The 24,569-nt window shown below is 37.4% G+C and overlaps 1 protein-coding gene across 1 annotated transcript in view; it reads right to left on the minus strand.

Moving 5' to 3' along the window:
• Positions 1 to 890: 890 nt before the first annotated feature.
• pdss2 (prenyl (decaprenyl) diphosphate synthase, subunit 2) overlaps positions 891 to 24,569 on the minus strand; it is a 31,575-nt gene continuing 7,896 nt past the window's right edge. Inside the window, exons 2-8 of the mRNA XM_079634215.1 lie at positions 21,384 to 21,518; positions 14,462 to 14,660; positions 7,851 to 7,925; positions 4,916 to 5,077; positions 4,636 to 4,764; positions 3,761 to 3,796; positions 891 to 1,317 (exon numbers count right to left, since the gene is read on the minus strand). Of these exons, the coding sequence (XP_079490341.1) occupies positions 1,162 to 1,317; positions 3,761 to 3,796; positions 4,636 to 4,764; positions 4,916 to 5,077; positions 7,851 to 7,925; positions 14,462 to 14,660; positions 21,384 to 21,518 (892 nt within the window). The 3' untranslated portion in view covers positions 891 to 1,161. The remainder of the gene's footprint in view (positions 1,318 to 3,760; positions 3,797 to 4,635; positions 4,765 to 4,915; positions 5,078 to 7,850; positions 7,926 to 14,461; positions 14,661 to 21,383; positions 21,519 to 24,569) is intronic.

The following is a 24,569-nucleotide window of genomic DNA, read 5'->3' on the forward strand; positions in this document are numbered from 1 at the left end:
AACCTACAACTCCCTTGAAATAAAGACTAAAAGACCTTTCATGACTTTTCATACCATTCTTCGACACTTTGTTAGTTTTACACTGTAATAATAATAAAGTCTGAAGGAACTCTGATCAGGACGAAACAGCACAAGAGTTTGCCTCTGACATGGTGGTGTTGTTGTTGTGTCAGGAAGGGTTGCTTGTCCTTTCTTTCTGTCCTTGTTCTCTTCAGTTTTTCACTGCGTGTTTTCTCAGGTCTGCTTGAGGCCAAAATGAATTTTTCATGTATGACCAGAGGGCTGTCCCGCTCCTACCGAGCAAACTTGGTGTACTATCCTGTCAACAAATCTGAGGCCAGAGAGAGACATGGAAGGAACTCTACTGATGTTCCTGCATATATGTTCTTCTCTTCCCTCTCTGTCCTTCAAGTGTGTGTGTGTGTGGTCCAGCGGCTGCCGGCGGTGACCGTCACTCCCCTACGCCTCACTTCACACCCTAGTCGTCCCCCCCGTGGTCACCCGGGAAACCGCAGGCTGCCCAAGCTGGCGCCAGCCCTCTCGCTGAGCTGATCAATACTGCAGCATTTCCTGCCCATTCACTCAGGTCACACACTCACCTCATTAATTATTACTGCCAACACTGCTGCTGGAGCACCCCGGGCACCCACAACACACACACACACAAAACAACACACACAGTCATCGGTTTTCGGACCAACATTTTGGTTAATGCCGCCCCCTATCACACTAATAAGTTTCTCTATGATCATATCTTAGTCATATATAAACGATGTTTGTTTGTTTGTCGTTTTAACGTCCTGTATAGGAATATTGACCTCCGGTAAACATCACAGGGAATCAGAAATTTTAGAATAAAGAGAGACAATACATATTGATTTTTTTTTTTTCTCCAAAAAATATTTTATTTTAAAAGATAAAGCTGATTTGGCGACCAAATGCATAGAGTGTGTACGAGTCCAGTAATCAACACTCGTCATTACTACTAAACATCATCATCATCATCATCAGTGGAGCAGGTCAGAACCGCAAACATTTCAAAGAAAGTCCTCTTTAAAAAGCACCAAAAAAGTGAAAACTCCAGGTGGGCTCATATTTCAGCATTAGTCAACAGCATCAAACTGAATTGGATTCATATATGCATCCAGATTGAAACCATCTTTAGAACTTGGTGACCGCACCGGCCATGTTTTCCAGCGCCGACCGAGCGTCTGAGGGTGGGAAGCACTTCATGGCCTCTAAGGCCTTGTTGCCATGGTAACTGCACAGGTCAAGCGCCTGGCTCACGCCTCTTTCCATCTTTATCAGGCCCCGGAGCTGCAGAACACGCAAGAATGAGGAGAAATTTAAATATCACTCCATCGAACTAATGAAACTACAACAGTAAGTAATATTCTTTAGAACTGAATTTAAAGGCAAGGAATTCAAATCATGACAATTTCTACAGATTAACAGGATTTACTTGCAAAACAAATGATAGTAACACTTTATAATAAGGGTCAATTTGTAAATAATGTGCTTGGTATCATGAACTAATAATGAACAATACTTTTACAGGTAATATAAATTTTATTAAATTAAATAAATTTAGGCATTCAATTTCATATATTCATTCATCTTCATATATTTTACTGTCACACAACTGAATTGTAAGACTGTAGCTAGTTAACAAACGTTTAGCTAGCAATAGCACACATTAGCATCTTAAATGCAAAAACATAAAATAACACTTAATTACAACATTTACTCTATCTCGATTCATTCAGCCATATGCAAAGCATGCTGGGAACTAATAAGCACCCAAACAGATTAAGTAAACTTAAATTGTACATACAATTGTACAAATTGGATTGAACACAATCAAATTAAGTTAGGACAAAATGTATAGCAATTGTGTTGCTTTAAATTAAGCAATTTGAACAAGCAACAAAAATCTTTAGTTTTTTTCGAACATAAATTAACTGAGCAATAGTATATTTATTTGTTCAGTGTTAGTTCCCGAATACATAAACTAATGTTCACAAATATAATACATTAAAAATAATACACCACCGTTCAAAAGTTTGAGGTCTGTAAGATTTGTCTCTTAGTGTCTCTTCTGCCCACCAAGGCTTTATTTATTTGACCAAAAATACAGTAAAAAAGAACCGTTCTATTTTATTTTTTGTAGAAATGTACCTTAAGTAGTCCTTACTGTCAATTTTGATAAATTTAATGCATCTTTGTTGAAATCTTACTGACCCCAAACTTTTGAACAGTAGTGTATATTAAATGTTATTAAATTATATATATATTGTTTATATATAAACAATAATTACGTTTAAAGCCAGATTACTCCACTCACTCTCTCTCTCCCTCACTCAAGTAGTCCTCCACTCTTCTCTATAAACATGTTTTGCTGGAGGCTATTTTACCAAATGAATTCTGGGATGTGTTGTGCTAAGAAGCCCTTGGGGGCCTAGAGTTAAAAACAGCAGAAGAGAGTGAGACCTGCTTTCACCAATGTGAGCGAGAGGGAGACAGATGATGACATCAACTGCCGACTGATTTCTCACTGTTGTTTGTATGGCTACAGTTTCTTTGACTAATGTACTAAACTTTTCAGTTTGACAGACCTCATGAGTCATGACCCACCCAAGACACACTTTTACACCAAAAAAACAAAACAATCAAGAGAGCAAATACTGGAGAGATGAATGTGGCATTTATGTGCTGATAACAGAGATATGTGAAGTGTGTGTGTGTGGGTGTGATGTGTCTGTCTGTGTCCTGTTGAAGGAGAATCTCGTGTGATGTTGCTGTCAAACCGTCTCTCTGTCTCCTCTACAAATAAACCTGCCACTCGATCTCCTAATATCGTGTTTCTACGGCGACCCGAGCTGCTTGTGCCCTCCTCCTCCTCTTCCTGCCCCCTCCCCACCTCATCTCTGCCTCTATCTTTCTCCCCTTCTTTCTTTCTGTCCGGCTTCTCCTTCTGACTTTGGAAATCAAATTTCTGAACTTGCTATCAGTTACAGAGAACAAACACCTCCTATCAGCTCACTCAGGACCGTAACCACCAATATTCACAGCATCGGTCGATCAACATGCGCTTTCAATGACCGATTCTTAAACTTTTACTTCCAATTGAAATATTTCATTACATTTCTGAACTTGGTTTTGATATCCAGGTGCAGCCTTTCCATTGACTTCTATTATTTTCATGCTGCGTTAATGATGTTTGTTTTCAACCCCCTAATCCAAAACTTTTTCTTTTATATATTAGACATCAAGATATTATTTAGTATGTTTATCAATCTCTTTTCCTCATGGAAACCATTGGTTGTCACAATAATATGTAATTTCAGGTTTCACTATCTTAAAAAAAAAAGTATAATTAAATAAACATTCACTTTTATTAGCTGGATATTAACTAACTTCTCTTTTTGTTTGTTTGTAAACACTGACACACGTTGTGAGCCTGGGAATGATTTCATGACTGACTCCTGGGAAATCGATCTATATCATAACTGTATGAATGTTTCATCAGAAGTATTGTGGCTGGATTCATTGATTAGTGGTTTGACCAGGAGGATTGATTTCTCTTAAATTCGATGGACAATCTCACTTATTCATTGGGTGAATAAAAATAATCAAATGATTTAGTAGGTTTATACAGTAAACCCCATGAACGCGAGTTCTCTGAATAAGACGACGCTAGAATGGGGCTGCCGTTACTTTGTTTTCTCTCTCCCTTAATCAAAAAATAGGAGTTGCTCACCTTTGTGTAATCAATCTGTCTAGCCATATTCTGGGCCTGAAATGAAGAGAGAAAAATGTGAATCCAGAGAACGTCATGCTGACACAATGAAATCTGAACCGTAATGGTGTTTGCCACCAGTCTAGAGGCTAAAATCTTATTGAATCACTTCTATTAATGACAAATACTGCCTACAATGTAAATTATACTCCAGTAAAATTGGCTTGACTGTCTGCTAGCTGCATTGAGACATCACATAACTCAATAAATGATCTCTCACATGACTTTTTCCACCACAGTAATGTGAATACACTCCATGAACTGTTGCCATTCAAAAGTTTGTGTCAGTAAGGTCACTTATGCACCAAGGCTGCATTTATTTGGTCAAAAATACAGTAAAAACAGTAATATTGTTAAATTTGATTTCAATTTAAAATAACGTTTAACGCAAATTGATTCCTGTGATGGCAAAGCTGATTTTTTTAGCATCATTACCGTACACATTTCAGATATCATTCTAATATGCTGATTTTTAAAAATATTTTTTTTGTATTACCGGTACTATTATCAATGTTGAAAAGTGCTGCTTAATTTTTGTGGAAACAGTGATAAAAAAAGTGTGGGGATTATATGATAAATAGAAAGTAAAAAAAAAACTGCATACATATAAATGCCTTTTAATGTAACTGTTGATCAATTTAACTTGTCCTTTATTTCCTTAAAAAACAAACACTTACCGACAACATTTTTGAATGGTAGTGTATGTTGTATTTTCTATCACGGTAGTTTTTTCAGCATGTTATTTCATTGCGTCTTTGAAGTATCATGTCATTTCACAGCTTTCGCTTTGCTACCAGTGTGTAAGCGTGCCGGCTTCTACCATTTTGATCTGGTACCTGTTTTAGCTGGTGCCGCCATCTCTCAGGTCCTACGATCTGTCTGTGGAAGACAACAGGAGCCGAATCCAAACTAAACACAGCTGGCTCGGACTCGCTCTTCACGAACGGCTGTAGATCAGAGTTTAGCTACAAAACACACACATATATCCATGATTGTTATGAAACACTGTGTGCACTGCAGTCTAAAGAGAAAACATTAGCATGACACGCAAGCAGACAGGAGGTATAGAGAAACAGCTTGTGCCCACAATGCACTTGTGCGACTGTGCACACACACCTTGTGTCCGAGAGTGAGGTGTTTTCCGTACTGAAAAGCCAAATTCTGAGCCTCGGTACCGTGTCTGGCCAGCTTCATCGCAGCTTGACAACTCTTGGCAAGCAAAGCACCATGGGACAGGAATGTCTGGTCTTCCCAGGAAGCGATTGTTAGACTGCCCTCCTTCAGAATACAGAAAAACTCAATCAAATAAGCATTAATGGTTTATATTTACTGTGATGTAGCCGACAGTAAAGACATTAATTATGTTACAAAAGATTTCTATTTTAAAGACATGCTGTGCTTTTGAACTTTCGTTTTATCAAAGAATCTTGAAAAAAAATGCATTAAGGTTTCCATAAAAATATTGATGATAATAATAATAATAATAATAATAAATGTTTCCTGAACACCAAATCAGCATATTAGAATGATTTCTTTTAAAATAGAAAACAATTGTTATTTTAAATTGTAATTAGGGCTGCACGATTAATCGAAAAAAAATCACGATCTCGATTCAAACATAAATGCGATCTCATTTCTTAATGATGGCGATTCACAAAAAAAAAAAAAAAAATTACACTGCCTACGTAACTTCTCTGCAGGGACAGCATGTGCTGAGTGGGTGCTGATAGATCATTGACGGGGAGCTGCGCAAAACTTGGTCACTAAATATTTAATATTCAGTTGTGTTAATGATCACAATTAAAGTTTTAATTTTATTAAATTGAACAAGCGCAACATTCAGCATTCAATCAAATAGGCCTATTCTAAAAGATGTAGGCTATTATTAATAATAATGTTATTTCAACACAATATCTCGTTATTTCGAATCCGGTGACACGTGTATTGATTTTTATTAATAAACAAGTGTTTTCTCTAAAAGTGTCGACTCGGCTGCAAAGATGAAGTTGACGATCGCCATCTCCGTGTGAACGCGCTTATAGAGAGAAATGCACATAAATAAGCCTAATAATGGATTATCAGAGAGTAGCCTTTTTCTTTTTTCGTTTTGAATTATTTCGTTTAAAGACATTTCCAGCTTTGTGTATTTGATGTATTTGTCATGTCTGTGTGAGGCATACACTGAGTTTCGTTAAGTTAGGATGTGCTCAAGTTCACGTGCGCAAGTGAGCGCGCGGGCGCCTCCGTTATATTTGTTTAGTCGGCCTATTCATTAAATACAGGCAATTGGTTGATGAAAAATTGATTAAAATTAAGATACAATTTATACAAAACGAAATTCACTTTAAAGAAAGGCTTTCTATAACAACTTCAACTTCAACGGTCAAAATCATGTCTGACCCGCTCCATGTCTCATATTGCGCATCCTATCTTACTCGGTCGTGCTGTTCACTTTTCATAAATCAACAATGGAAAAAAAAAATAACATTATAATATTTTAACAAATATGAAACGCGCTTTTTTTAATGGCTACAACAGTATAGTAGGCCTACATAGCCTACTCTCTATTTGTACAAATTTCTGCACATTAATTTAATTCTGAATTTTGCACACACAAGTTGAAAGGCATTTGTTAAAAAAAAAAGTTCACGGATAATTGTGCATGCATTTATTAGCCTAATCATTATGATACTAAAATCCTAACAAATATGGCTATGTACAAAAAATCAGATGAGCCCATAATATGCACAAATTATTTTCTTTAAGGGGTCTAAAATAAAGAAAAGAGAGTAGAGACGATTTTTTGTTACTCCTGCAGACCTGCACTTTATTATACTGAATGTCCTGTTTTTTTGTTTTTTTGTACTTGAGTGAAATAAATTTTGGTTGAAAAAAATGAGAATCGTGTAAGAGAATCGTGATCTCAATTCCCATGGAGAAAAATCGTGATTCACATTTTAGCAAGAATCGTGCAGCCCTAATTGTAATACTTCTTCACAAAACTATTGTCTTTATTTCTGATCAAATAAATGCAGCCATGGTGAACATAAGAGACTTCTTTCAAAAATATTTGAAATAATCTTATCGAGCTCAAACTTTTGAGCTGTAATGTTTGTCGAGAGGATGTGGAGAGCTAGAATATATAATCAAACAATCCTTCGAAGACCACAACCAAAAGGAAGCTTTTAATTAAATTAATTGCAATTCCCAAACAAACAATGTTGCAGGAAACTTTAAAGATGCAACTTTAAAAAAAACTGAGTATAAAAACAAAAAAACTGATGGTATAAAGGGGGGGGGGTGTAACCGAAGGAAGGAAAGTTGATGCAAACATCTGCTCGGAAACGTCTCCTCTAAAAAGGGTAAAAGAAACTTGAATCTCTCTCTCTCTCTCCCTCCCTCGTTGCGTTTCTCTCACACAAACGCGGTCCTCTCCATCACTTTTCCTCTTTCTCATCTCGCACAGGAAACTTTGTCATTCATTATTTACTCGTGGTTTGCAGATGTTTTAAGTCAGCCTGTGTTTCGCTCTGTTTGGAGATGTTTTGCTTGTCCAGTCGTTAGCCGTTTTGAAAGCTTTGAGTATAAAACATTAAACACTAAAAACCTTCCTCTGCAACTCAATTATAATTCATTTATGTGAAAAACAAAGCTTAGCAATGAAAGATATTACATCTCATAGAAACCACATGTATATTAAAGCAATAAACCACAGAAACATTGAGTGGTTGCTTTTATATAATAGGCAACACAGCCGGAATATAATAAAACACAATGGTTTCATAAACAGGCACATTACTGTTGAAAAGTTTGGGGGATCGTAAGATTTTTTAATGCTTTTGAATTAAGTATTTTATGTTCACCACTGTTGCATTAATATATATATATATTTTTTTTTAAGTAATAATTTGAAATATTATTACAATATAAAATAACTTTTTATTTAAATTTTCAGCAGTCGTTACAAAGATCACACAAAGTAGTTAGTTAGTGTCCCATGTTGTGCCCCTGGTGGCCATATGTGGGAAGTGCAGTGTGCTGAATGTCGTACCTCTGCAGAACTGGAGCTCTCGTGATAGATTCCTTGCACCACATCTCCGATCGCACTGGAGATCAGCTCCACCACCTAGAACAAACATAACATTAGAACACTTAAATGAAGACTCTCAGAATAACAGTGTTGATATCAGCCCCATCTGTTCTGAAATTAGCATATATTAGGCCATGAGCTGTTTGGGAATATGGGAAGACTTTCTTTCCAGTCCACTCTAAAAGAGCATCTGAGGGACAGATAGAATAACCAGCACTTCAGTTATTAAACAGATGGCCAGTCAAAACAGTGCAATGTCCAGAGGATACAGAGCTTAATGAGGACTCTGACATCTGCACTAGCTTATTGATTCAGTTTTTCACTCTTTAAAACAGACACAAGCACCAAACTGCTCATAGCACAACAACACTCAACACCTACTGAAAATCATCTCATATTTGAGTGTTAATTGGGTTTTTCCCTTGAACTACAGATATATGCATGCAGAATACACACGTAAACATAGTCACAGAATTCTAAAGAAATGCAAAAAGACATCTAAAGAATAAGAAAATTAATCCTAAAGGATGAATTTGAATTCAGACAAAGCAAAATAACTTTCTAAATCTCTTAAATAGCACGGTTCTGAATAGGACTACTGCAATTAGCAAATGGATAAATTGTCCAAACAAATATACAAATATTTTGCAGACACACACAAAAAGCTAAATAATATGAAAAATAAGAATAATATAAAATAAATCAACATATTATAAATCCATAATCAGATGTTAATAGAGTTAATAAATTATAAATATTTTTTTCAATGATAAGAAAATATTTTAGTTATATGAATTTAAAACTGAACTGCTTTGAATCATGGTTTGCATCTTTAATCATCCTTATTGATTGTAATTGAAAAAAGCTAGTACAATACTTCAGAATTTCTTCTTATGTATTCCACAGAAGACAATAAGTTGACATGAGGTTGAATATAAATTGTCTGAATTAAATTTGTGTGAATAAAGAAAAAAAAACTATTATCGTATCGTGCCGTGCCTACAGTGCTCCTGAGGGGGGCGCTACTCCGTTACAGCTACTCCACAACAGTCAGCTGGAGCAAGTAACTGACAGCTCCATCTTTCATCTAATCACATGCTTCGCTATCCCTTCTTTCCATCCGTCGCCCTAGGCTACATTCTCCACCTTATTTTCACCCTCCGTCATTCTTTTTCCTCTTTTCCCGAAAGACCTGCCTGTTGAATCATAAGACCACAGGCAGAATCTCCAGGGAACTAGAATAGCAGAGGCCTTCCTTCCATCCAGACACTGCTATTCCTCGGCCATTCCTCAAATTCAATATTATGTTACTCTTGTCCATTCCCCAAACTTTCTCTCTCAAACTTTGTTTTTCTCACTCTTTCCTTCTCTCTCTCTCTCTCTCTCTCTCTCTCTCTCTCTCTTTGCCCTCTGAGTAACCAGATCTTTGAGGAAACAGTGAGGAACTTGACTCCTCTACCCAGAGCCCAGAGAAGACAGAGAGCCCCTATAGCGCAGCCAGATGTGCGGCTTCACACACTCCACACGGAGAAATTAAAGCACGTGTGTGTGTGTGTGTGTGTGTGTGTGTGTGTGTGTGTGTACACAAGAATAAATGTGTGTTTGAGTACGTCTATGTCTTCCGTGTGTGTGTGTGTGTGTGTGAGAAGTGGGGGGGCTTTTTTTGGAAAGTATCAGATAAGCTGCCCTCCCTCCGTCTCGTCTCATTCCCAAATCCAGCCGGAGTCGTGTTTCGCCGACAGGTCTGTGAGGAGAAGAAAGAGGAGACAGCCGCTTGCGGATCCCTTTACCGTTTATACTAGTGTCGAGCCAGAATCCCACTCTCTCTCACTTACACACACACACACACACGCACAGTCTACTAAGTCAGGATCCCACTCAAGGCCACGATACATAATACAGATCAATCAGGAGGAAAAAGCGCTTTGCTGCGGAGAGAGAACGTCTGATTTCCACCGCTAATGCTCTCACGCTAACTGAACCGCTAATGCAAAGGGGCCTCGCCCTCATTTACATAGACGGCAGTTTGAACGGGGAGATGCGTTCAGATGCTTCTAGCTGGGGGACTGTCAGTTACATCAAGGGACTAGGTGAAACACTTAAATTATATATTTTTAATCACTAATACATCACATCTATGGAAGTTAACCTGCAATTAAAGAGTCTGATCTCTGATTGGCTGGTCATCCTGTCAGTCAGTCACTACTTCAGCGAGTCAGAACAGAGCGTGTGTGGCTTTAATCACGCTTCGCTGCACAACAGGTTCAGTTTCACACACAAAAAGGATTTTACTCACACTCTTCTGTGTGTGTGTGTGTGTGTGTGTATGTGTGTGTGTGTGTGTGTGTGTGTGTGTGTGTGTGTGTGTGTGTGTGTGTGTACACACTTCAAAAGACACCTTTTACTTCAAAAGACACCTTTTGTTCTTGTAACAATAAGATTGAGCCGTTTTTGCATATTAGTGTATATACAGTACTGTTTAAAAGTTTGGGGTTAGTAAGATATTTTAATGTTTTTGAAAGAAGTCTCTTATGCTCAACCAAGGCTGCATTTTATTTGACCGAAAATATAGCAAACTTAAAGGGGTGGTTGATTATGATTTCACTTTTCTAACTTTAGTTAGTGTGACTTTAGTTTAGTTACAATGCTCAAAGTTCAAAGCAAAGGGAGATATTTGAGATATTTTTAAAGAAAAGGACAACAAACGGCTGGTAGGGACTACATGACATTCCTCCCGGGTTAGTGACATCACCAACCCTAAAATGTGCATAAACCCCGCTCCCAGGGAACATGCAGTCCATGTTGAGAAGAGGAAAAGTAAAGTTGTTGTATAAGAGTACATTTATGAGTCAGCTCAAACTTTAGCATCCATTTTTTCACATGCAATAGAAAGTCACTCTGTGTGCATCTCACAACAGTTCCTATACGAGCGATTTATAGATTACCAGGACCGAATATTCTAATTGAAGATAGTTAACTCCATATCAGCAACATAAATTCATCAACTAACCATTCAGAGACGTTCAGTTGCATTCTACATGTCACTTCTTCTTGAGTCTCTCCATCTTTCTCTGACTCTGTTTTAACATTAAAGACAACAGTTTCTGTCATTTCAGTGTGTCTGCGTGAGGTAATCGCAGCTGCTAATAAACATGAGCTCTTGAAACCCCGCCCTCTATGCAGCTCATTTGCATTTAAAGGGCCAGGCACAAATCGGTGCGTTTTTGCAAACCCTCAAAAAGTGACAACTTTAACATGCTATATAAAAATATATGTGGGGTATTTTGTGCTAAAACTTCACACACACACTCTGGGGACATCAGAGATTTGTTTTACATCTCGTGAAAAGGGCATTTTACCACCCCTTTAAAATAACTGCTGTTTTTACTTTTTGTTTTATTGATTATAATAAATGCTATAAATGGTGAAACTATTGTGCTGCTTAATATTGTTGTGGAAACCACAATACATTTTTTTTAAAGATTATTTGATAAATAGAACAGCATTCATTTGAGATATAATTATTTTATAACTTTATAAATGCATTTACTGTCTCTTTTTAACCATTTAATACAGTCTTACATGTCAAAAAATAAATAAATAAAAATTCACTGACCCAAAACGTTTGAAACTTCATGTCGCCATCTGTCTGTAAAACTACACCTGTCACAAAATCATTTACATCAGAAAGGACTTTTAACTGGATATTTATAAAACGTCACTGACTGCAGTAACAAAACAAATACAATTTATTAAATGTTTATTCAAAACTAAATAAAAGAAACCAAATCTTTAATCTATCATTCTAATTCTCTAACTTTATAATCCTATTTCTCTAACTTAAATACTTACACTAGTATTGTGGCATTAAAAAAACACACTTGACCTCTAAACAGGTGAGGAATTTCCAATTTCGGCCACCAGGAGGTGCTATAGAACGCGCCAATACAAACTCCCAAACTCACTGAATTACTCCACATTATCTACCTGAAGAAGAGAGTGTGTATTAAACACGCAGAGACAAAATCAGCAGTGAGTCCTGGCTATAAGATGTCTGGCTGTCTAAATGCTGAGCTCCTCTTGAGAGAGAAAAAAACACAGAATCTGTTCTTTATATTAGTCACCACAATCTGCTGATCACCTCATTCCCCTGCAGTCATTTCCATGTCCGCTCATGCACACATTAAAGCGAGTTTGAGTGTGCATGCGTGTGTCTGAGGCTACGCAGAAGGAAAAGAGTTTGTTTTCCTCCACGGGGAGAGCTGCATTCTAGAGCTGCACTTGGTGACAGATCCTGTCAGCGTTCTGCTGCTTAGTGTATCTGAGTGTGTCTGTGTGTATTACAGGGACAGAGAGAGATGAAATGTTAGGGTTTCTAAGTGCAAATCCCTTTTTACTTAGTCTGTTAATATTATGATATGACAAGCAATATCCTTGAAAACAGTGAACCCCAACCAGGGGTACTTTTTTGCTTTTGCGTTGTTCTGATGCAATCTGAGGGTGCAAAAAAATCGAAATATTGAGAAATTCGCCTTTAAAGGTTTCCATTTCTTTTTGTGATTGTGCTGCATCCACTCACAAAAATAAAATTTTGATATATTTAAGGTAGGATATTTACTAAATATCTTCATGAATGGCATAAAAGAAAAATCGATCATTTTGACCCATAGTGTTTTGTTGGCTATTGCCATGAATATACCCGTGCGAATTATGACTGGTTTTGTGGTTCAGGCTCATAAATTCATTACATTTTAAAATATATTAAAATTTAAAAAAGTTTTAAATTGTAATAATATTCTAGTTTTAGCTGTATTTTTGATCAAATAAATGCAGCCTTGGTGAGCATAAGAGACTTCTTTCAAATACATAAAATCTTACAGACCCCAAACTTTCAATATTTTACATTCAAAACCATCCAATCATAAAAAAGTAGTTCAAAACTGATTACAAAACTGATAGTACCCCATATGTACTCAATATTTTGCATGCTATGTATTTTTAAACTTATTGGAGTAATGTGGTGTTAGAATATCAGCATGCTAATATTACACTATTGAAATGATTGAGTCGAGGCTCCTGTGTGCTTCAGATACAGAGTGCTAAATGTATAGCCTAACGCATCGAGTTGTTGTCTATGTAGAGCATTTCAAGTCAGTAACTTATGAGGGTTCATTTCAGATTGAGCCGCTAGAATGAAGCGTTAGAAGTAACAACACACTTCAGGTTATTTGAGACATATCAATAGGGTCCAAAAGACAAAATATGTTGGGAAACAGCGCTCTAAACTGTCCTGATGTATTCTACCATCACTTTACATCTGAACTGGCCATTCAAAATGCTGTATGATATTCAGAAAGATGTTCTAGTGAGACGCTGTAACCCTTAGTGGAGAGCTGGCCGCGTGCAGTTAGACGGTGCTTTGACTGCGACTCTAATTAGAGCTGGAGGAGAACACTGACACTTAATGAGGGGTGTAGGAGACGTATGCTCACACACACACTCACGCACACACATAGAGTGCAAGAGAATGTGGGAGAATATGCAAGTGTATGGAAATTAGCAAGAGAGGACAGCGTACAGCCTGGCGAACAAAGTCTTTGAGAACTGAAGTCAGAAGCCGGTGAAATGATTAGCTTTTTTTTTCAGTGCTTTGCATAAAAACACAAACGTGAGGGGAAAAAAAGAAGCTTACAGCTCCAGCATGAAGAGATGTGACTGTTTATTTTTGGTAGAAAATACCAGAAGTAAGTAAAATCTGACAAAACCTCTATTTGGGGATGTCAAGGAGGTTCTTAGTTGAAAATGTTTTAATAGTAATGCATTTATTTTTTAATCCTGAAAATGCACAAAAAAAGTAATTTTTTAGGGTTAGTGGTTAGTCTGTAGTATGTATAATTATTTGTATATTGTAAAAAAATTAAATCTATGCTTTTGTCCTCATCTACTACACTACTATTCTAAAGTTTGGGGCCGGTAAGATTTTTTAGTCTCTTATGCTCACCAAGGCTGCATTTATTTGATTTGAATTTACAACAGTGAAATATTATTACAATTTAGAATTCTTTCTATCTTAATATATTTTCAAATGTAATTTATTCCTGTGACGGCAAAGCTGAATTTTGAGCATCATTACTCCTCCGTCTTCAGTGTCACATGATCCATCAGAAATCATTCTAATATGCTGATTTGCTGCTCAAGAAACACTTATGATTATTACATTTGAAAGCAGTTGTGCTGCTTCTTAGAAATTATGATTTTTTTTCAGGATTCAAAATAACTTAGATTAATAATAAAAGAGCAGTATTTATTTGAAATACAAAACAATTTTGTTCGATTGAGTGCATCCTTGCTGAATAAAAGTATTACTTTATTTAAATGTTTTAATCTTACTGACCCCAAACTTTTTAATGGTAGTGTAGATTGCTAAGAAAATGTGTTTGTACTGCTTACTTTTTTTTTTCTTTTTTTTTTACGATGGAGCAAACTCAAAGCAGGCTTTCTTTCATTACCGATTATGGTGCAAGCAATGGAAAAAAACCTGGAGTGGACTATTTCCAGAACGTATTTAGTACCTTGGTGTCATTGAGCTGGGCCAATCCAGTGCATGCGTTCGCCAACAGGAAATCACCGCTCAGAACGGCCATCTTGTTCCCAAACTGCATGTCTTTGAGGGGGCCATCCGAGTTACTCCACTCCTTCAGATTAACAATCCCACGATGCACCAGGAAAGCCGTGTGAATCAGCTCCGTGATCTCAGCCAAGTTCCGCTGACTGACAAAGAGAAAGAGAAAGATTAAGATTCTGAGAGGAGATTAGATCTATAAACAGTCCAGATTCTAATAACACTCTTAACACAGAAAAGAAGTGATTTTAGCCCAAATGTTCTTCTGCAGAACAAATAACCCAGAGAGAGTGTGAAGTGTCCTGGTGACCATAATGCACTTCACAAACTACCAACTGCCACTGATTATCAGACGAGCCAGATTATCGCAACGCCATCGCACGGACGTTATAATCAAATGTTGATTTGGGTTCAGGACCATAATCAGCTTGAACCATTGAGGTCTCCGCGATAACCACCTTCCAGACACAAGAGAGAGACGTTAGCACTGATGACCACTTACCCCTCCTTCAGAGCGGGAGAAAGGGAAAGAAAAGAGGCTGAGAGAATGAAGAAAAAGAGTCTTTGATGAAGGGATTCTCTTCAGTTTGGGTTATGAGAGGAGCGCTGTGGCCTTTTCTGCTCACACACACACACACACACGAATGCTAGTTCTTGGGTAATTACAATGCTCTGCGATAATTCTTGTTGTCATTAAATGCTGTTCATTAATGGACCATCTCCTGAGCTCAATCATCCCTATTGTGCAGAGCTCTCTTGTTCACAAATCCGCTGATCCTGGTCAAATCCGCTTCAGCTGACACGAGTAAATACTGATGTTGATGTGATTTACAATGGATAAGATGGCTGGGGAAACTCAAACATACTTTACAGAAATTTAATTGTATGCATCCAATATCTCAGGTCAAGAGATGTAGAGTTTACTTGTCCTTTTTATCTAGGTGAAGTGTCCACTTTTTGAAAACCCATTCAATTCGGATTCCTACCATTAACCCAATACTTTTCTCAATTAATATCCTGTTTATCACAGCAATGCATGCGATTATGGAAGTAAAATGTGTCGTGAGTGGCATTTCAAGTTAGAAGATGATTTCTAGATAAGGTTTGTGACCTCGGACCTTGAAAAAGTATCTATCGCTACATTCACACGTGACACGGGTCTGACACTAAACAGGCCGAATTTTATTAAATGAAAATGTAATTAAATGAAAAAGTAAGACTAAATTAAAAAATAGCACTAAAATTATTATATACATTTTTTTTTATATAGTTTGAAAAGCCCAATGTTACATCATTAATATGTAACAAATTCAAATAAAACATTAAATAAATAATGTAAACAATCCAAAACTCATTGAATGAGACATTTTAATTCTGATTAAAAAAATATTACAATTACAAAATGCAAAAAAATCATATTAAATAAAAAAACAATTAAAAATACAGTGTGAACAGTCTGAATTAATGTGGGTTTTATCATCCATAATCATTCACCATCATTGGCATGCTTAATTTCTATTAGGTTAGAAGACAATGAGTCCACAGAATGCCAATAATACAATTTCGGCCTTTTTCCGCCTCCTTGCCCCCATTCTTAATTGATGTGTAATTTCACCGCAGCCTCCACGGAACATCAGGTTCATAATGATTGACTCCATTTATTTAATTCAGATTAACATGCCAAGTTAATGCCACATTTAAAAATTCATGCTAATACCTTAAAAAAGAAAAAAAGATTTGGGTCACATTCAGCTGCAATGTGAATGTAGCCAAGGTGTGTGTGTGTGTGTGTGTGTGTGTGTGTGTGTGTCCTTCTCAGTCCCCTGTGGCTGCCAGCATTGAGTTGCTGATTTGATACTCATTAGTAAAAGTGATGCTATTTGTAAACAGCATTTTTTGAATGAACAGTTTTCTGTCCTGGAATTATTTTATAGTCTTTGTCTCCTTCATCCATGGACTGGCTGTAGTGTTTTGTGTGCAGACAGACGGATTTGAATCAAAATCTAATTTTCCCCCAAATCTGCAGCTATGCCGTCTACGTTTTTTTGAAGTCGGTGGGAGGAGCAGCACAGGGAGTATAAATAGCCTCAGAACTCAGTTGCATAGCAACCGATGCCATGGCGCAGAGGGGTTCCGCCCCCTGACACGCCCCCTTTCTCAGCTTGCTCCATTTTCTCTGCCAATTTAACCCTGAAGCTCAGTGAAGCGTGTGCCTGCAAGCTCACAGCAGATCACCTTAGAGGTCAGGGTGTCAGCTGACCAAAAGCATCACTAAACCTGTCACACAGTCTCTCAGCAGGTGATGTTTTAATGAAAGATCATGAAAGATTGCAAACTTACGAAACAAGTTCACCTCTTGACACACACACACACATACACACAAACACTTTGGCCTGCTCTATTCAGCTTGTGTATGTGATATACAGTATGTATTAATTAATTTTACATTAATTAATTAAAGTTTTTGAAAGGAGTCTCTTTTGCTCACCAAGGCTGCATTTAATTGATCAACAATACAGTAAAAACAGTAATATTTTGAAATATTACAATTTAAAAGACATTTTAAAATGTAATTTATTCCTGTGATGGCAAAGCTGAATTTTCAGCATCATTACTCCAGTCTTGAGTCACATGATCCATTAAAGATCATCATGCTTTGGAAATTAAATTTATATCTTGGTCTTTTCATCCAGCATTTTTATGTGGAATCCCAAAATTTGCATTAAAATATGTCAATGGAAAACCAAATGTTTCGCAAGTGACTGAACCACCTAAAGAAACAGACAGGACGCCATAATGTCTAATGAACTAAAAAAAATTCAAGAAACCTTAACCAACAAACATTTAGTGACTACAATGCTTATTTCCCAATGCTTAAAGCCAAAGTCTGCAGAATGTCACACGTGTTTCACAACATACCTTTAAAAGAAATGTCGCGCAATTATTCAAACAGATTTCTCTCTCTGCAAAATGCACTTGTGCACGTATGCGATCAAACACACCCACCAACCATGAGCATTTCTGTCAAAAGAGAACACACACACTTACCATCCACCTGACATGCACACACAACCACACAACACTGTGTGTGTGAGAGAGAAAGTGACTCGAAGGGACATTTTACAAATGCTGCATGTCAAGGAGGAGGAGAGCAGCACAGCAATTCATCCATCACCAGCATCAAACACACCTCTAACCAGGAACGAGAGAGCGAAAGGTGTCATCGGAGGAGGGAGAGAAGGGGGGAAGTTGAAAGGAAAGAGAGACGACCGACAAAGAAAGAGAACAAAACAGAAAGGGGGAGAGAAAAAGCTCTAGTACATGTATGTGAGAGAGAGGTAACGACCGCAGACATGTTCATTCTTTACTCACCCTCATGTTGTTTTAAACCATGTGACTTCTATTTTTATGCTGAACACAAAAGGAGAATTTTTCTGGTCCATAAAGGTATAAAAAACAGTGGTCCAGATGACATGTACATCATATTTAAAGCCCCCTCTAGTTAACTGTTGACAGAATCACTGATTCATAGAGTTGAACAGGTCAGTCATTCAGAATCATTCATTGTGAAACAGATCAGCTGATTCGTTTAAACGAACAGATTCAAAAGAATGTCTGATTCATGTACAAATCAGAACTACTTCTCGCTTCTCTCTGTGATTTTGGTCTATTATAGTCACACAAAATGATACTTTTATGGTGGATTTTTTTTTTTTTTTTTCAGGAGCTCATTCATATTGAAAAGAATAACCAGGATATTTTTCAAAAATTCCCTTCTTGCATTCAACGGAACAATTAAGTCATACAGAACTAAACAATTTTTGTTGGGTGAACTTTCTCTTTAAATTTGTGTATTTGTGGGTTTCACCAACAGTCACCTCACCCTTTTTAACAGTAACACACACACACACACACACAATGGGTCAGCCCTGAGTCTTACAAGTCTCAGGGCAACTACATCACCATCTTGTTTCCATGACACCCACATCCCAGCTGTGTAACTATGAGGTCACTTCCTGTTTGGAGGAAAACGTGGGGTTGTAGAAACAAGAGAACGAGGGGGAAAATATATAGGAGTGTAGAGATTATTGCCGGTCCCTCCTCTCACTTGCTTTGACACTCTTTCCCCGCTCGGTGAGAGAGAAAGAGTTCATTCAGACAGCTTACACACACATACACATACACACATGCTGCCAAGTACAACAGCCGTTTCTGGTAACTCCCTGGCACTGCAGCCAAAGGACTCGCACACACACACCAGCCTGTTTAGAGCAAGAGTCCTTCAGAGGCGCAGCGGTGGAAGTGGCTGCACGAGTGTGTGTGTGCTGCATGTGTGTTCATTTCGTGTCCTTAACTGGACATAATTTACCCTGCACGCCTTCATATCCTGTTTCCGATGATCTGTCTATTACACACACACATGCAACAACGTGGTGGTTACCATTTTCCAATAAACCTTATTCTCTCAGAACTCAATGCGCTGTTTTTAAAACAAAACAAGTCGTCTTTTTTCACTTCTGGAAAGAGAAAGCGGCTACATTTCTAATTGGCCTCAGGTGAAATCTGAACCTCATCGTCTCGGAAATAAAATCTTCAGGAGCCTGTAGCGTTCTAGGTGTCCAAATGAAAATCTTCTCTGAACCTGATGCCCAGATACCACTCAAGCATACGTTGTGTGATTTTTAAAAATTATTATTAATCTCTCTCCACCTTTCGCACCAACGAACACACACAAGCGGCCACTTATACACTGACATCAAATACTTTTGGGAAGTTGACATGTCCTGCGGTGTGACATGCTATACTCCTAAAACTGACATAGTATACTCTATCTAAAAGACAGCGGTCTGTAAAACTAAATAATTGGCATACAATATTAAACGGTTTATATTAAAATAGAGCTAGAACTAAAACCACAAGCAGTGCATTGCAGTTTGAAGATCCTTCATAAGGGTGTGGATTTCAGCAGGCAAACTTTATTTAAAGAGTTGAAGACAACTTTAACAAACAGTGTCTGCTGAAATATAATACCCACAAGTGTGTTAGATTTATTCCAGAGACTGCAAAGACTTCTCCACAGAAGAGCAGAGGTGGGAACTATATATTTTTTGATTGCTTAAACAACATTTTCCAATACTTTTGTATGACCTTTCTTGACCTTGAAATACTGCATGGGATACTTGTATATTTAAAAATGCATTTGTCACAACACCAGACAAAGACTGATATATGAAATAAAACTCATTGAAACGCTTTAATTTAATTTAATAAATAAATAAATAAAGACCAGAAATGCTATTATAAACTAGAATAGTGGATAATTAAGCATACAATTTAGTCTAGAAAAATCACAAGTGCACAATAATTGTATTCAATCTGAACATTAAAAAAAACATTTAGTGGGGAACAAATATGAGAATAAGTGTAACACTAAATTTGGTAAAACGTTACACATTGCTCTTTGTATTGTTGTAAAATACATTCATGAAAAACAATATAACAAAAATCAAAAAGATTAATTATTTTATAGTCTAGGCTACTATAAAATTGAGACATGTTTTAAATGTATAGCACATCGGTTTAACGAGGCAGCAACATGATAGATAGTACAGAAGAAAGGCTATTAATAATCGTTCATTGCGTCGCTGTATTATGATTTGAAAGGCTCCAGTACAGTGCGGCACACAGCGCTTATGCGCATCCCGAGCGCAGAATGATGCGCTTGAAGCAACACGAGTCACAGCGCGCAGCGCGTCGAGTCCGCATTAAAAAGTTCAAATCACAAAGGAAAGACATATTGATGCGTAGTGTAGGCTATTATACAGTATCTATCTATCTATCTATGCAATAGTTTATTGAGCATTTTCTTTTAACAGTTTTAAATGTCAGTTACTGTGCGCGTGAAGAACAATTATAATGCTCTGACTCCAGTGTTGTGAGAGACCCGGTAGAAAGTAACATGATGCAGCAATAAAGTCCAGCAAGATAAAGTTGTTTAATGCAAAACCATAGACCTTTATCTACAGATCAAGTATAATTATAGTAACATTGAATCATCTTGGAGAGAGTTTTTCATCGTGTAGACTCGTAACCGAACGCGACGCGCTGTTTGATGCTGAATGGAGAATGACTGACAGCCGCAGTGGAGGGAAACGTGTACGTGATCTTGAATTTAAATTACTTAAATATTAATTTCTATCACACATTATACTATATAATGGCTTCAGAACACTTATAATATAGTGCACGACAACTTTATGATGCTTTATAATGTTTTTGTCCCTTTTGTGGGGCTTAACAATAGCACAGAATATACGCACAATTTCTTTTGTACATCTCCGTGTCGCGCGACACAACGAATCGATAATGAAATTCGTTGCCAACTATTTTAATAATCGATTTTTATCGATTCGTTGTTGCAGCCCTAAATGTGAATCAATGAGATGTTTGAAACAGTATAGCAGACTACTTGGATCAAATGCATATAAATATCAGTTGTCCAGTTTTCATCTTCAAATATTACAAACAATATAAACGTTATTCTAACATTTACTTTATAAAAATCAAGATTTCACAGGGAAAAGACACACCACGATCTGAAGGTGAGCATTTTTAGAAATGTCTTAAAATTGTGTACGACAGGTTTATAATTTAGAGGACTTAGAAATTAATGTATCTATAGATATGATACAGCAGGTTTATTAGGGTTAAAAATGGTGATCAAGTCTATGAACTTGAAAACTAGAAATGTCCATTCATAACAAACTGCATATACTTTTCTCTAGTCGTTCACACATCTTTCTGCCTGGTCTCCTTCCCTCTCTCACTTTCTCTGAGCCTCATGGCCATGAGAGAGGAAGGCATCTCTTTACCTGGGGTAGATGCCGCTGATCATACTGTCGTGGATCGGGTCGCTGGTACTGGGACTTGGACCGGCTGCTTTGGACATTAGCAGCACCACAAGACCTCGCATCTGTATATTATTCCGGCTGTCGAACACAAACCCTCTATGTATAAAAACAACAACAAACAAAACAAAACACAGGATTACATTTCACATAACATAAAAAATAAATCATAATATATTTCATATTTTCTTATGACAAATCCCAAGCCGAAACCCACTGATAACCCACTTTAAAAACTTAACATTTATGCAATTGATAATAACAATTGAATAAATACAATACCGTAAAAAAATGTAGGCTTGGTAAGATTTTTTTTTAAGTTTCTTCTGCTCGCCAACTCTGCAGTTTTTTTGCATTTGATCAAAAATACAGTGAAAAACAGTAATATTGTGAAATATTAAAATGTTAAATAACGGTTTTCTGTTTCAATATGTTTTAAATTTTATTTATTCTTGTGATCTTTTTTTTTTTTAAAGAACAAAACAACAACTGCTTCCTTTTTGTTTTCCAAAGTGTTCCAAGACAACTTCATATGCGAGATCAATTATAAGTCAGGTTAACTGTAGCAGGCCATCTCTGTGCTGAATGCTGCGGCTCCCCGTCAAACCCTTCAGAATGAGAACTAATAGTGCTATGAAGAGCAACTAATTAAAGAGTCATCATAAGCAGCCAATATTGCAGATTTCTGCAGGATCTGCTCTAAAGCAATGTTCTGCTCACTGATGGGACACACTAAATCACTGAAATGATACTTGCCCTCAAGGCATATAGGAACAGCCACAATAAAGAAAAAAAGTAATTATTTTTTATTTATATGTTGTTAACTGAATCAAATTATGCCATATATCTCTTATCAAATATCTACAACCTAAAGTCTAAAGATTTAAGAAAATTTTACATTTCTTCTGAGGTCAACATGGGTCTGGATCTGTCCAAACCTGTTGAAAGATTTTAAAAAAATATATATAGACTTTAAAATAGACATAAAATAAATAAGACTTACATTGAAAGAGGGTCCCAAGATGTATCTTGGGACCACGGTATATTCACACAGTGTTTGGAATTGACAACCGTATTTACTAGCAGGTGTGACCCTCAAAATATCCTGTTCCTACAACAGCAGCCAGGAACAGCTTGAATACTGTCTGTGTGAAGGAGTCAATAAAGTGAATCCCCATTTCTATTCTCATCATAGCCATAAATATCACCTGTAACCATAGTAACAGTGACTAAAGTAAATATAAAACATAAACGAGTTAACCAAATTACATCAAAATTTGGCCATGAAAGTCAATTCAGTATAACTATACTGTTAACCATAAATCTCCTAAAACTGGATTGACTTGGCCCAATTAATATAAGGTTATAAACAGTAACGCGACGCGAACGCAACGCTTTTACACGTCCGTCTTGCGCATGTTTACATTGAAAAGCAATGGAAAAGTAGGCTAGCTGTGAACAGCCCTAGGGGCCTGTTTACACCTGGTCACTTCATGTGTTTGATCGAATAGCTGTCTGATTTGGAAAAACGGTTCCATTTACACTTGGCCACATAAATGTGTCTACGAAAAACGAATATAAATTTGCGCTATGCTAATTTAACGGAGTTCACAACAACGAAAGCAACAGATGAGCTGCATTCTGTTTATCATCAGCTAATTTTAAGACCAGAGGCCGCAACAGGAGAGAGAGAGAGAGAGAGAGAGAGAGCGGCATCAGCACTGGTAATCAGTCTCACTACTTTAGAAGATGGGAGATGATTGTGTTTTAAGCATAGACCTGTGACTAAAGGAAGGCTACTTTCCGTTTCATTTGCAGCAGTTTGCGTGTCGGCTTGCTGAAGATATCCGAAATCGCCCCCCTAAACCCTCATTCGCTATTCCCCACTTTAGTCCACTAATACTGTTCACTTGAAGGAGTGAATGAAAAGGAGTGAGCTTATTCGGACAGCCGTTGAGCGCACATCGGTTGTACACTCGTTATGCAGTGCAATGTGGGATTGAATAAGTGCACTCAATAACGTGCACTTTGGTTTCGGACACCACTACAAATGTCTGTCCCCTCAAATAACGCCCTATTTGAGGGTTTAGAGGGGCGATTTCGGCCATACTCAGCCATACTCAGCTGCAGTAGCTCTGTCCAATTATGCTATAATAACATGTCATAGCCTATAACACTCTCACACGTTTATTTTTTAACATTGGTTTTAACAACCAGATGCATTTACAATTGTCCAGTCTGGAATGTGTCTCAGACCACCTCCTGAAGTGGTTTGAGAGATCGGATTTAGGCCTAAATCCGTCTCGAAGACGTTCCGGAGGGCATGTATACCTGGTCTATTCACGATTAGATAGCTATCCGATTAGAGAAAACGCATGAAGTGACCAGGTGTAAACAGGCCCTAAAAACACAGGCTTTAATGAACACCTGACCTTAGTAACCACATGACAACACCTTAGCAAGCACTCGCAACACCCTAGCATTATGATGGTGACTTTTTCACATGCAAGAACCATAAACCACTTACATTTTCTTCATAAAATGTAAAACAAAAAAAACAGGTGAATTTTTTTTTTTTTAATATAGGGCCATTAGCACAGAATGCATTTTTGTGTTTAAAAAAAAAAAAAACGTGAGACGAAGAGTAGCCTAGTGGAAGGGAAAACTGCAAGGTCTACACAGACATTTTTTAAGAAGTTGAACTTGCGTCAGTTTGTCTCTAAACAGTAAATTTAGAGACAAACAGAAAAGCAGTGCTGTGTGGAATGTAGAACGGGACTAATTCTGTCATCTGGGAGCACTATGAAATATAAGTTTCTAGTATGCAAGTGTGTGATCAAGTGTGTGATGTCGGGCCGCCTCACCGTATCCTAATTGTGTCTAATGAAATGCACGGTGCCAAACTAACGAGCCAGCATGTCGTTCCAATACAGTCTCGCCCTCTTTTCACCCCCCCATCTCTCCATCTTTCACTGTCTCTCTCTCTACGGAGGAGGAAACAGACACACAAAGGCACTCTCAGGCTTGTTAATCACAGTTCCACGAGGGGGTCTTGAAGGCAGAGGTCATCACTGTTATGAGCCGGCCTGCCTTTCAACATCATGATTAATTTGCATCTGTATGACAGTTGGTGGCTGGTTCTGTGCAAAG

The sequence above is a fragment of the Phoxinus phoxinus genome, assembly GCF_949152265.1.
Source record: "Phoxinus phoxinus genome assembly, chromosome: 14".
NCBI classification, from domain to species: domain Eukaryota; kingdom Metazoa; phylum Chordata; class Actinopteri; order Cypriniformes; family Leuciscidae; genus Phoxinus; species Phoxinus phoxinus.